The 14183-nt window shown below is 40.5% G+C and overlaps 1 protein-coding gene across 3 annotated transcripts in view; it reads left to right on the top strand.

Annotated features, from left to right (window-relative positions):
• The first annotated feature begins 1945 nt into the window (after positions 1-1945).
• The window catches only part of tsnare1 (T-SNARE Domain Containing 1), a 183587-nt gene continuing 171349 nt past the window's right edge, over positions 1946-14183 (top strand). Inside the window, exon 1 of one of the 3 annotated variants that reach the window (XM_023419006.2) lies at positions 1946-2019. Coding sequence is in view for 2 of the 3 variants with exons in the window: in XM_023419005.2 (XP_023274773.1) it covers positions 3475-3489 (15 nt within the window). In the remaining variant the exon portion in view is untranslated. Of the gene's footprint in view, positions 2020-3238; positions 3490-14183 lie in introns of those variants that run through there. The other 2 variants (XM_023419005.2, XM_023419004.2) reach the window with 2 other exon arrangements.

Here is a 14183-nt window from a genome sequence, read left to right on the forward strand (position 1 = left end):
TCTGAAAAGCTTATAACTCTCCTGGAGAAGTCTTGGTTTTTGGTTGTAATTATTTAAAACCATAATGAGGAGAGATATTTGTTTGTTAACTCACTCCCAGGCAGCTCCGACACTTCATCTGTTTCCTGCTCCCACAGTTTGTAGATTTAAATGTCGAACAGTGGCTTGTGGGTCATAATTGTTAAGGTGCTTTCAGACAGTGAGCAGATATCAATATGGCCGACGCCCGACAACATTGCTGTTCTCTATGTTGGCAGCAGCGTGGCTCCGGAAACCCCCGGCTGCCTCGGATTCCTACCGGCCTGTACACCACGAGCTGCCGGTCAACGGGTATAATTTATTCATGCCGCTCAGCAGAAAGATTTCAGTTTGAAATGTGGGATTTTGTGGGGAATATGATACGATTCATGCAGCAGTTCAGCTATATTTAGCTGTGGTATAGACTCGTGCAGCAGAAACCATGTCAGAGGCTCCACGCGTCTTTGCTGCCAGCCGGGCGGTGGAGGTCCACAGGAAGCTGAGAGGTTTGGTGTGCGGAGTGTCAGACTTGGCTCCGAGCTGCCGTCCGGCCGGGCTCACTGCGGGCCTCCAGCTCCAGCAGCAGTCTGTGCCCAGTGGTGAGACCTGAAGCCAAACTGGCCTGAGGTGTCGGATCACACTCACCAGGGCTGTTACCTGCGATATGTGTTCATGAAAAACGCGGACTCCGGGTCTGAGGAGTGGGAGTCATGATGGCAGACCTCCTCCACCACACGGTCTGCTCTGAGAGGAGGCTGTGTGATCCTGATGATATATACTGTATGTCCCTATACCAAAAGTGATGTTGTATATAAGAAGATATATTATTATCACATATATACATGCTCTGGATATATGAAGATATAAGTTTATAACATATTTGTTATAAATATATATACTTTTGTTTATTTCCTGTTTGATTTTGAAGCAACTTTCCTTGCATGTTCACTGTTGTTTTACTTCTTGCCTTTGTCTTGTTTTGCCTCCTTAGTGATTGTCTGCCCCGCCCTCATGTGTTACACCTATGTCTTGTTACCTGCTGTCCTTGTGTGTATTTAGTTTCCTGTTTCGTCCTTGAATTTGGATTTTTCAGGGTTATGGTGTTGTTTTTTTTTACATTTGAAATACATTTTTTGTGATATAATAACTGCATAATAACTAATGGTATAACTAATAGTATATAAGTAACTAATGGTAATGGTAACTAATGGTATAACTCTTTGAAGACTACCTGCTAGTTTTTTAATTTGCATTTGAGTCCAGACATCTTTCTTAAATTCTGGCAATATATGAAATACCCATAGGAAATTGTGTGTATGTGCATATATCAAAAATAACTGTGATGAATTTTTGTATGTTATAACATGTTAAAAGCATATATGTTAATAATATATATTTAATAATATATATATATTTAATTTACATTACAAGCACATACAAGCAACATAACATATAAACATTTTGTTTGAAGTATATATGTTTTTCTTATTCATTTTCTTTTTCATTTTAAACACGTATCTTCTCATTCAGGAAAGGTCTCAGACTGTTGTACCTACTGTATATAATAATACACTGACAGGCTTTGGGATGGCTATATATATATATCTATATATCTATGTAAGAATATAAGCATACATACATAAACATACATATTTGTATGTGATGGACATATATGTGTATATATAATATATGGAAATGTTCCAATTTGTAATAGGTTTCATAATTTCATTATTTTTACATAGGCTATCTATCTATCTATCTATCTATCTATCTATCTATCTGTCTGTCTGTCTGTCTGCCTGTACTTTTTATTCTGAGTGAATGAGTTTCCCTCTTGGCTGTCCGGTAGACTACAACTCCCAGGGATCCTTGACTGGCACTAATCTGGTCATATGACCAGGAAGCAGGAGCAGGTGGTTGGTGGTCATGTGATGTTGTTAGCCGAGGCTGAGGAGCAGCATCATCTGAGCTGAATCACAGTATATCTCCCTACGTTGAAAGGTAAAGCTGGAGGAATCCTCCTTTTCTCCCTTTGTTTTTCTGCCTTTGACAGATGCTGCAGCCTCACACAGAGACTGACGAGAGGGAGGAGAGGGGAGGAGGGAGGGAGGCAGGGATGAGGGGGATGGGAGGCCATCAGGGATGCCTCTCCGTTGCTTTCTGCAGACAACAAGGAAGCACAGATGTTTGCAGTGCATGAATCTATCTCCTGTAAACACAGTGAGGATTGTGTGTCTTTGGATTGATGCCATGTTATTGAAGATATCCAGAGATCTGATAGAGAAGAGGAGGGATATATGAGGGTGTTACATGTAGTTCCTCTTGTAATATAAGGGCCATCATGTTGTTCTTCTGGCAGGAGGACAAACATGGATGATTGTTGTTTTCTATTTTACTACTCCTCTCCTCTCTTATCCTCTCAAGCTTACAGAAATGAGCTTCATGTTTATCATTTTCTTTGGTATCTATGAGGTTTTAAACCAGTCAGGCCTTTCAATGCATTCACATATATGAGTAAAGTGAGGGCAGGGAGGGTTTCTACTGACCTGGTCAAATTAATAAACACAAATCTGGTGGAAGCATGTTCAGCTCAGTGGACCCAGTGTTAAGGTTTGAAAAAAGAAAACGCTGAAAATCATCACAGCCATTAAATAAGATGGAAAATCACATGTCATCTACAAGCAACTATAGCCACATCAATTTTGATAAGGCTTATGCTACAGGAACTCTCATGTCTTTATGATAAATATGAAGCTACAGCCAGCAGCTAACTAGCTTAATTTAGCATAAACAGCTAGCCTGGCTCTTTCCAGAACTAATTACGTTTTTACACCTGAATTGGTGCGAATAAACAGGGTTTTTTTTATGCGGTAGAGACAAGTTTGTCCTTCTGTTCAGACTGAGAAGACAGACGTGCAGCAAGCAACGGTATCACGTGCAGTTACAGCTGAAAAATATTATGAAATAATAATATAAAACTTTTTTCTTAATATCAGATTTAAAAAAAAAAAATGTAGCCCTAATACTTCGTTGTACAAAACTGCGTGTTTAATGAAAATAAATATTATTTTTACCCACCACTTATTTCATTTGGTTACTTTGTTCCTAAAAGTTACAAAGTAAGGTTTGCTGAGAAATCCTAATCTGACCAATGAGCTTGCTCACCTGCCTGAGTGGGCGTCATTTTTTTTCTCAACGTTTCAGGAAGAAGCGTTTTCTTCAGCTGGTGGACAATGCGGTCTAAATATTTAACAAGTCCAAACAAAAGGAGCGGCGCTCAGGAGAGGAAGGGTTTTACTGCTGAACTGACGACATTAGACACGTGTTTACTCACCGTGCTTCAAGTGTATCGAATGTTAGCATGTTGACGAGCAGCTGGAGGCTAACGCTAGCTTGATTGGCTATACTCATTAGAGAACAGCAGAACTTCAACAGTGTTGTTAATGACTTCGATGGATGAACTTCTACTGGGTGAGTACAGGTTTCTGTTTTTATGGAGCGGGATCAGGGATTTAAATCTTCAACAGTGTAATCCTTACCTCTCATATGTTGCACCTGCTGTAATGTGTGTGTGTGTGTGTGTGTGTGTGTGTGATAGCGTGGCCGCTGTGCCATTCATTATGAATTCTATAAATACAGTGATTGTGTGATCAGGTGTCACCATCCATTCATTCATACTGTGTAGACCTGTAATGAGCTTTTCTCGGTGGCTATTTGTCCCATGCTAACTGCTACACAGTGTAGGCTAGCTTTGTGTTGGTTTGTTAGTGTTGGCTGAATAAAGCTAGTTCAGATGTTTGATAGTTGCCGTGGTCGTTTGAGTCCAGGACAGGCTGTTACATCAGAGGCTAGGTTTGGAGGAGGGGAGTTACATGGTGAGCATCTCCACGGTGACAGAGCCATTGGATGTATACCTGGATCCCGGATCTATAAATGGCGCCCATTCAGTTCTATAGGAATTGCTCGCCTGGCGCATGTACAGAAAAAGTGTCTGGCTTCCGGCTTACTTCCGCGTTATGCTTAAAATTATCACGAGGGCTTTACTCTCTTACCTTTATATATATATATTGAAAAGCATATTCAAACAGCACGTCTTTTTCTTTTTTTAAAGCTGCGCAGTGCTATCCTTATGTATAATTTGCAGTGTAGTTACTTAGAATTCTGTCTGTTTTCACTGTCGTCCACATGTATGTTACTTATTTCCATGGTTGAGCCTGAGAGCATTCCACTATCACAAGCCGACCCTTCAGTACAATACTGTCCTCTCCCTCCTATCTCTGCCTAAGAAACCATTTACGTATTTATAGTGGAACTTATCAAATAAATATGTGCTGATTTTGGTTTTTACACTGATATATTTGTCTATGATGATCATCTTTTTTTAATAATTGTCGTTATTGGATGAGTTTATAGACAGCTTGTACTCGCATCATCATCATTAGTTTTTCATACACAAATTCTTTCAGGCTGCATGGTGTGACTCTTATTAACACAATATTTCCACAACACTGCAGAATTTCAGTTTCCACAACTGTAGCTGTCACAGAACCCAGGTATCTTCATTAAGTACATTACTGTCCCAGATATTTGATTTGAAAAAGATAAAGTAAATCAAAAAGATTTTTCTTTTTTATAGGAAGATTTAATTTAAATGATAATAAATGCCATAGAACATTTAGCATATTGTGTACTGAACACAATGACGACCTGGGGAGTAAAAGAGACGATGATTAGGACGTCCATAACGGTTCTTCCCCTCAGGGACCGGTGGGAGAAGGGGAGCAGGGTTCACCATCTCAGTCCACCACTGTTGACCCAGTGGACTGGAAGTCAGTTATAATTTTACCACACTGAGACAGTTTAAGCCATAAACTAAATGAATGTGGTTGAGTGAACTCCAGTCAGGATGAGACACAGAAACGATCAGGTAAATGACTTACAAAATTAAATTCACTGAAGAAAAGTGTTATGAGGTAGTTATAAAAAAATCGCCTGCAGTATCGTATCATGAATCCAGTCATTACGCGGCTAATATATTGATTAAAAAACAATTACATTGGAGAACAAAGGCTGACAAGTGACCCATAACTGCCACACAAAATCACAAAATCAAAATATTTTGATATGTGAAAACAAAAACTCTCCTTTATGTTGTTAATTACTTTTCCTACAAACTTCTGTACATCCGTATGGCGTTTGTATCAACCTAGCAAAATCCATATGTATGTCATCAAGAAAAAAAAGCTTTTCTGGGCTTTTGAAAACTTTTACAAAGATTAAATGTCCATGGCTTAAAAATATACAATATAAAGATTAATAATTGATTGTGTTTACAGCCGGAGGTGTCCTGTCAACAGTTTTAGCTATTGTGATCTATGGGAAAAATGCTTTTTGGGCTGCAGGGGATTTTTCGCTGCAAGTGGCCACTGGGAAAAATTGGCTGCAAGGCAGAGCGGCGGTGACATATCCAGTTCTTATAATAAATCCATAGGCCAATCACAATTATGCTAGGCTACAGGTCAAAGTGTATCCACAGGCTAACAAACTAGCACTGGCTCTGCTGTGATTCTGAGTGCCAGTCACTTGTGTATTCTTCAGAATATGAGCTGCTTTTCTTCAGTATAAATAAATAGTACAAAAATAAAAAAATCAATTACTGCTGCCGTGACAACAGCCTGTTATTCTCTATGTAAGAAGTCAATCTTAAATCTCTTATTATTTTGTGTCACTAAATATTTTATATAACTATAACCTCTGAAGTGAAGATAACAGATCTGTGCATGCTGGTGGCTGCCATTAACATTCCCTTGAGATCGCATATTTACCATATATATACTGTACATGTCATGTGATGCAAATGTCTGTGTGAAGCGTGGCATCATATCTACATACAGTAATGGACCCTTTTCCACACCAGCGCCACCTAGTGAATGTGAGTGCTGGAGGCTGGTTTGAGGACCATACGTCTACGTAGTTTTAAAGGTTTATTCCAACCAAATGTTACTTTCTGTCTTTCTGTCAACTTTGTGTTTGCTAAGAGTTGCATGTTGGGTAGATTGTGTAATTAGCATGATAAGGTAATTATTAGATAAGAGAAAGATGGAATCATATGATATGGCCTTTGCAACCAGATATTTGAAAGGTTGGAGACACAAAGACGACTCTGGGGACACATTCAAGATTATATACTGTTTATACAATAATGAACAATAAAAAGGAAAGGAGAGAGAGAGAAAACAGAACTAACATGTTAGAATACTAATTTAAGCAGTATCACGTTCCTGCAGTCGCCTACACAAGGCTGCATTTTCAGGACCACGGTTGTGTATTATCAATACAAATGTATTATTTTATCATTTTAAATATGGCTTAAAAAAAAAACTTCTTCTGAAGAATGTGAAATAGACCCTCTGGTTCTGCAGGAACACCCTACTCTCTAAATTAGATTAAAACTATAAATCTGAGAAATGCTACGAATTACTACTAATAATACATTTTATTTAGAGAGCGCTTTTTGAGATACTCAAAAAGATACTCAATCTTTGGGCTAATGACCGATCGGGGTGTGGCTGCGCTTTAACTCTCAAAAACACACAAAAGCTTGTTGACCTCTTATGACCTCTGACCCCTCTTAAGGATCCACATATCCTCCTCCTAACCGCAGCAGTTATGAAGCATTTCTTATCAGTCTGGGAACAGGACACTTGAGGTGAAGTGAGGTGACTGTTGATCTGGTTTACAGTCTGCAGTATTGACGTCTCCATGGCAACACACTCAGATATTCGGCCGTGTCATCAGAACACGAGATCCACGAGCCTCCATCGTGTGTGATGTTTACGCGTGGCGCCCATTCAGAGCCGCCATCTGTCGTGGTGTTTGTACAAATAAACCATCATCATTTGGCAATAGCTGTCACACTGTGTTGATCATTTCGCCAGCGACGATGCTAAAAACAACTCATGACTCAAGTATGAGTGTCTGAGTAGAAATATCTCCATGACAACTATTTGTTCACAGAGGAAGACTGTTGCATACAGGTTAAAGCTACAGAAAAGCTAGTAAGTGAACTTTGAGTTCAATAGCAGGATATCTTGACATGTTCTTACGGGTTTTCTTTATATTTTATCATCAACTCTTTGTGCATCTGATATATATTTTTTTGCTTTAAGTCTATTTCCTCTATTGCACGTGAATAACTACAGTGATTGTGTCTCGGGGTTGTGTGCACTACCAAAACACGACTGACCCACACTCAGTACTGAGCCTGAACGCATCCTGCGCAGACACAGAAGAACTGAAGCAGCTGCTCTGCTAACATGCTGCTTTTGCTGCACAGCCTGTGTAAACGTTGTGTTATTCACACAGTCAGATTAAGATGAGATGTTAGATCGACTCTTGGATTGGTGCCACATCAGCAGGTTAATGTGGTTCTGAAGAGGGAGCTGAGCCTCCAGGTGAAGACTCACCTGTGGTCAGGAGTTTTGGGGGTGTGACCAAAAGACTGAGATTAAAAGAGGCTGAAATGAGGATCCACTGGAGGTGGTTCATGTGTCTGATTAGGACGTTCTCTGGACACGTCCCTTCAGAGAATTTCTTGTCCAGCTGGACACACTGAAGGATTACATGTCCTATCTGACCTGGGAAAGTTTTGAGGTCTCCCAGGAGGAGCTGCAGGGTGTGGCGGGGGAGAAGGAGGTCTGGGCTTCTTTGATTAATCTGCTGCCACGACACACAGCTGACCTGGATGAGTGTTGGAACATTTAAAGATCAATAACTGCGTCTAAAACTTACCATTCATTTACCCTAGCCTTACCTTTTCATGGCTGAGCTGTCTGAAATAGTAGTAATTCATTTAGAGTCATTTTCTTATGTTTACAATGTAAGACTGGGTGGTTAATCTCATTTTTATTTTAGATTATGATTTTGGCTTCCAAAGGTTATGAAAACAAGATAATCAAGATAAAATGATTATTGTGTCGCATTGCTCCTGATTAGTTTGCTGGTTCAGAGACTTTCTATATATAGTCAGGAGAGACCATGTCCTGTTTGGCTGCTGTCCCACGCCCAGATATCTTTAACCTATAACGTCTATAACCAGAAAAACTACATCAGACACAGCGATTTTTGTTTTGAGATCTGTTTTTTTCTTTTTTGGCATTGCTTGATGTTATAGCTTTACTATCAACAAGCTGCTGCCAGGGTTGATGTGTTGCACACTAGGCTTTCTAAAACATTGTGAAATTCTATCTATCTGTCTGTCTGTCTGTCTGTCTGTCTGTCTGTCTGTCTGTCTGTCGTCTGTCTGTCTATCTATCTATCTTATTTAATTAGATTTCTGCTGGATTCTATTTAAAGTTCAAGAAATTGCACTGTTAAAAGACAAAGTTCAGTAAATGTGTGGAGTTTCCAAAGTCAATGAGTAATCATGTCAAATAATCCTGATGATGAAAATGATAGTGATTATGATTTTTGCCATGATAGAGTAGCCCTTCTACAAGGTGAACACACTGATGTGTGATGTGTGTACTGAATGTGTGTACGACGATGATGCTGTGGCTCAGTTCGCCCTGGATACTGTTGTGTAGATGAATTGTCGCACAGGCACAAAATGAAAATGTGTGTTAGTTGTTGTGATTGGAACACTGGCTGTTTTGCATTATATAACATACAACGTCATACTCATACTTCAACTTCACTACATACATTCATGATTTTTCTCTTTATTTTTTAAACCTGCCTCTGAACCGATCATGTCGCTCGACACGCAGGTCCTGCAGGATGTGTTCAGATGAAAGTCTGTGTCTCTTCAAACATACTACATACTGCAAGCCTGGACAGAGAAGGGTGTTATGGGTAACTGTAGGTCACTGGGAGTGGAGTGTTCGTGCACACCTACAAAATCTCAATAATGGTGTCATGAAAACCTTATTGTAGATGATTATTATTAGTATTCTGATATTTTTTGTAAGAGTATTGAAACAGTCCAGACCATTTGAGTCATGATATAAATCTTTCCATATACATACATTTATATTTATATAGAGAGATTTATACTTCAAAACAACCAATCAAAGACAGACATCAGTCAATTTTACATAGAAACAAACACATAGAAACGATTGGGGGTTGGAAAAATATCCTGAGAGCGTGTGAGATTATTTTTATGTTTTTACACAGGGATCATTGAAATTTGGATTTACTGAGCAGAGTTGATGCTCGCTGGAGCATGAGCATGCTCTGGACACTCCACGAGCTTTCCTCTAAGACCTCAGGCCAAAATATCTACATAGCACAGAAAACATCTCATTGGCAGATTGCCAGGAATATTCTGGAGCAAATTCATTTTAAGTATGAGATAAAGCCCTTTTCATTACAAAGATCCCAAGGCCTCTCCTGCAGCAGCAGGTACTCGTCGTCACGTCTGTGTACAACACCGCAGTATTACAGGATTTAATCAACTTTGTTGCCCCTAGCAGGACTTTACACCTTCAGTCTTGTTATGACACAAACATTTTCTTCCTGCCAGTGAGAAAATAATGGTGAGAAGGAACGTCGCGGCTCATCTAATGGCTTCACTAAGTGACTTGAATGCTGGATGGCCACTAGTGAGGACAGGGAGGGTAGGGACAAGAGCCTTTTCCTGGATTTAATTTGTGGATTCAGGGAGACAAGAGTCCATGCCGTCAAAGATAACAAGGCCGGGTTCTGTGATGTGTGAATAATGGCTGGACAGAGGTTTAGACATCATTAGAATAATCAGTCCTGATGTGGACGAAGATGCATGACAATACAGGGGAGGACTACTGATGGCTCATAGTGCACTAATTAAGATGCTGCTGGTGCACTGTTCTCTTTTTTGACAATGCAGATGTACTGTGATTCTGCCTGGAGTTTGCCTTTTAATATGCCTCTGCTCATTGTTTCATCCTAATGTGCCCATTAAACCCCTTTATGTGTACTTCCTCATTCATTAGACGGGTGTCCTTCCTGTGGGGACGGAGCTCTGTTGGACATTGTATATCTGTGTGCTCTGTCAGCTCAGCTCACTGCTGCTGCAGAGCGTTCAGCATGTTTGAGGTTTTATCGTATTCCGTTACTCATCTCGATGTCTGCCGAATTGGAAACCCCATTGATCATATCAGAATTGTTAAGTAATTGATTGTTACTGGTTATTAACCTCCCAGAACTTTGGACCTGCTTGCCAGCCACTGAGAACAGCCTGTAATCAGTCACAAATGGCAGCTGCTAATGAAATTAGTTCCTGGTTCTGCCTCACAACTTTGTTTGTTTCACAAAGTATTGGCAAGGGCATAGAGATGCCATGGTTTACTCTCCCCAGAGAATGGAGTGATAGAACAACAGAATGCAGATAATGAGCTGCTCGCTCTGTGTTGTCTCTTTGTAATTACTCATGTGTCTGACCAAAATATAAAGATGAGCACATACAAACTTCTACTTGCTAAAGTTTATTTAATGTCCGCAGGTTCACTGCAGACTGTGACATTAAAGTCTGACTCTGTTCTCCTCACCCTCCAGACTGTTCTTAAGGCCACATTACATCATTTTGCACCTGATGCAAATTTGATTTTTATTTCTCCGCCTGCGACAGTCAGAGAGGAGCCATATTGTTTTTGGGTCGTCAGTCCGTCCGTCACATTATAATAGATAATTATATATAATATATATAATGATATCTCAGCAGCACCTTGAGGAAACTTCTTCAAATTTTGTCACAAACATTCACTTGGACTCAACGGTAGATTTTGGTGGTCAAAGGTCAAAGGTCACTGTGACCTCACAAACACATTTTTGGCCATTACTCATAAATTCATTCACTAATTATGACACAATTTAACTATGTCTGTAAGGACGAAATGAACTGATGCCATTTTATATCCAAAAAGTCAAAGGTCAACTTCACTGTGACATCATAATGTTCTGTGAAAACACTTCTGGCCAGTATTCAATGCTGTAACTCAGGAAGGAGAGACTGTGACCATGTTTCCTGATACTTGGCTGGTTGGAGGAGGAAACAACAGAAGGGGGTGATTCTAGTTCATCTGTGTTACTCTGAAAGTTTCATCATGTTGTCAAAAATAAGGAAAGTATTGTGTCCAACTCAGAGGCAGTTTAATAAGATGAATGTTTCGTCCCTTTACTTCCAGCACAGGATTATGACAAAAAACATGTTTAATGAGTCCATGATCAACCAGCTAAAGCAGACACAGTTTGATATTATTGGCTTTGCAAAGTTGACATGGCTGAACAAAGCTCTCACCTGTTTACTCACCAAACAAACACAGAACAACATCAGCAGCTGTTTGGAGTTTTGTGTCTGACCACAGGACCATGATTCAGTGTTAACTCTCCGGAAGAACATGTCTGGCTCTTTGGCTGCTAAATCCTCCGCCAGGTTATGTGTGTAATCAGACGTGTGTTTACATACACTGCAAATCTGTATTACTGTAAACCTGTGTATACGTCAGATGGTTGCTCTTATGTCAGATGCATGCCTCACATATTTAACTGTAGTAATCATAGAAGAAGCTGTGTTGGTGCAGACTTTTTCTTTTTGCTGCATGTGTGTGTGTGTGTGTGTGTGTGTGTGTGTGTGTGACACAGACACAGACACAGCAGAGTTTTCCCTCGCAGCATGAATGTATCAATTTAATAAATTGTCAAATGTTCAGTATTTGAAACAGTCATTTTGAGTCCTGCAGGCAACTTTCTGTTAATTTCAGTTTCATCCTGATTATTTTAAACACAGGGACTCATTGTTCTGTGTAATGATCAGAGAAACCAGGTTCCTCATTTACGCGACATGTAAGAAATCAGTCAGGAAAGCTGACTGTTACTTGGTTTGTTAAACCTCCATCCAGTGTAATGATGTCCATGTGTAGTTTGTTCATAAAGCAGGTCTAGGTTCTATATTAATACTGTGAAAGTATCAAAGCCTCAGTCCACAGAGAAATGCACACAGCCTGGACTCAGAAACTGAGCCTTAAAACCAGCCGTCAGGACTTCTGTGACTTTGTGATGTCACAACAAAGCAGTCACCAAGCCCCGCCCACCTGGACCCACCATCCAAACCTTGCAGGATTTGGTTTCTCTGAGTGTTTACCTGAAATCTGCTATATTTTTTATTGGATCACTCAGAAAACAGTCAGCCAACCAGAAGAGAGGCTCAGAGAGTCCTCTGTTCTGATTGGCTCATGACCTGTTGTTACTAGAGCTCCATAGAGAAGCCTGAGAGAGGAGATGTAAAACTACATTGAGATGGTTTTTGGTTCTTAAAACCACAAATATATCTTCTTATGGATCAACACTTCAAATAAAATATTGAGCTTAAAAATGTGATTAATGAGATAAAACTGAAACAGAAAAAAACAGATTTTTTAAAATAACAAGTCTTTCAAGGGATATTGCTATAGGCTTTCATAAAAGTTATTTCGCCTGTTAATCAGAACAGATGATAATATCTTCTAAAACTAAAACCATAAAACATTTAGCTATTTGCTAATAAGTGAGCTCCCAGACTCCCTCACAACGCTGCACTGAGCAAATTGGCTTTAATGTCATGTGAATGCTGATGAAGAAAAAAAGAGAAAAGAAAGAGGTTATGCAGATATTTACACTGTTCTCATTTGATCTATTTCTCCCAGATTCCCGCGCTGTTCCTTTAAAACTTATAATCTACTAATTAGCATTCAATCTAATACACCCGGGCTGCGTAGCTACCTTTGTAATTGTCATTTCATTTATCCACAGCTCTCTCTCATGTGTACTTTCCTCCATTTCCTCCACCTGCCTGTGCACCTCATCTACTGCACTCCGCAGAGCCAATTTGATTGCAAAATAATCAATCGTGTTTGCTTTCAAGGTATTCCACAGATTACCCTGAGCTCATCAGTCAGCCAAAGCAGCACGATTGTTTCCCAAAGCATGACCAGATGAGTGCTGAGCATTGTGTTTGGAAATGCCTCTGATTATCTTGTCATAACCACAGAGTGAAATCCATTCCAGTCAGCTTTTGTTGAGGCTTGACTGAGACTCATCTTATTATCTAGTTCCAACAATTTGGCTTCATGACATGAAATCTGAATATTAAGGGACATTAAGAGAAAGTGATGGCAGTTACCCACTGTGCAGCATTAACAGTATGTGTTTGGCTGATAAAAGAATACCCGACAGTGGCTTTGGAATGCCTCTTGTGGTGATTTAGGGCTTCAAGAGGGTTTTAATGTGTGTGTGTGCATGCTTAGGTCTGTTCGCCACAATTGGGATTGTGTAGCCATGGTGACGACTGTGAGGGTCTGTGAGAAAGCAATCTCCAGGAAGTCATAGCCGCGGGGTGAAGCATATGTGGCATGAGGATGGCACCAGAAGGCCGCGTCATGGATGTCCAGTTGGCCATCTGTCGTCGTGCTGCAGCCAGGGCCAGGAAGCCCCCCAGAAACCACAGAGGAAGAACGGCATTTTCAAAATGCCAGGGCCCGGGACAGCGCTCGCCTCCCCCGGGAGCTCCTCGCCACAGCCCAAACACTGAGCTTCAGATTCTCTCAGTGGGACTTCCAGAAAACGTCCCGGACTGGAGCGATGACTCCGTGCGGCGTATTTGTTGGTGTGCAGAATGAGACCGTTAAGAGTGGAAGCAGCCACAGCATGGCTCGCTCATCGCCAAAGATCATTACTCTTCCTTATCTCGGGCCAAGTCCTTAGGCTGCTGCACTCCACTCCAAACAGGGAGCCCATTACCAGGCCGCATCATTGTGGGCCGGGCCACCAGGCCTGAGGAGACCCACTGGCATTCCTCTGCTGGTGTGATGTTAACAGTGACTGCGCCTCTGTTAGCTCTAAATATAAATACTAGGAATGAAATAAATCTGTTAGATTACTAGTGACGCTGATGTGACAGAGACAGCTTGAAGGAATCAGAATATTGGTCACATGACAACATTAACTGGGGAAGGTGAGTTTATTTTTAGATTTCCATGTTTCTTCAGATATCATCAGAGTTCCTCCAGACATGTTTTAAACTCTGTAAAAATCCTCTGCTGTGATTTATATTTAATTTAACATAGTTTCATCTCCTCTTACTTCCTGCTTGAGAAATGCCCCGCCCACAACCTGCTTGCTCCAGGTGGACAGGTGAAACAGCAGAGAGC

This window comes from Seriola lalandi, unplaced genomic scaffold, assembly GCF_002814215.2.
Source record: "Seriola lalandi dorsalis isolate HSWRI2012SDOR001 ecotype SW California unplaced genomic scaffold, Sedor1 jcf7180002054588, whole genome shotgun sequence".
NCBI lineage: Eukaryota > Metazoa > Chordata > Actinopteri > Carangiformes > Carangidae > Seriola > Seriola lalandi.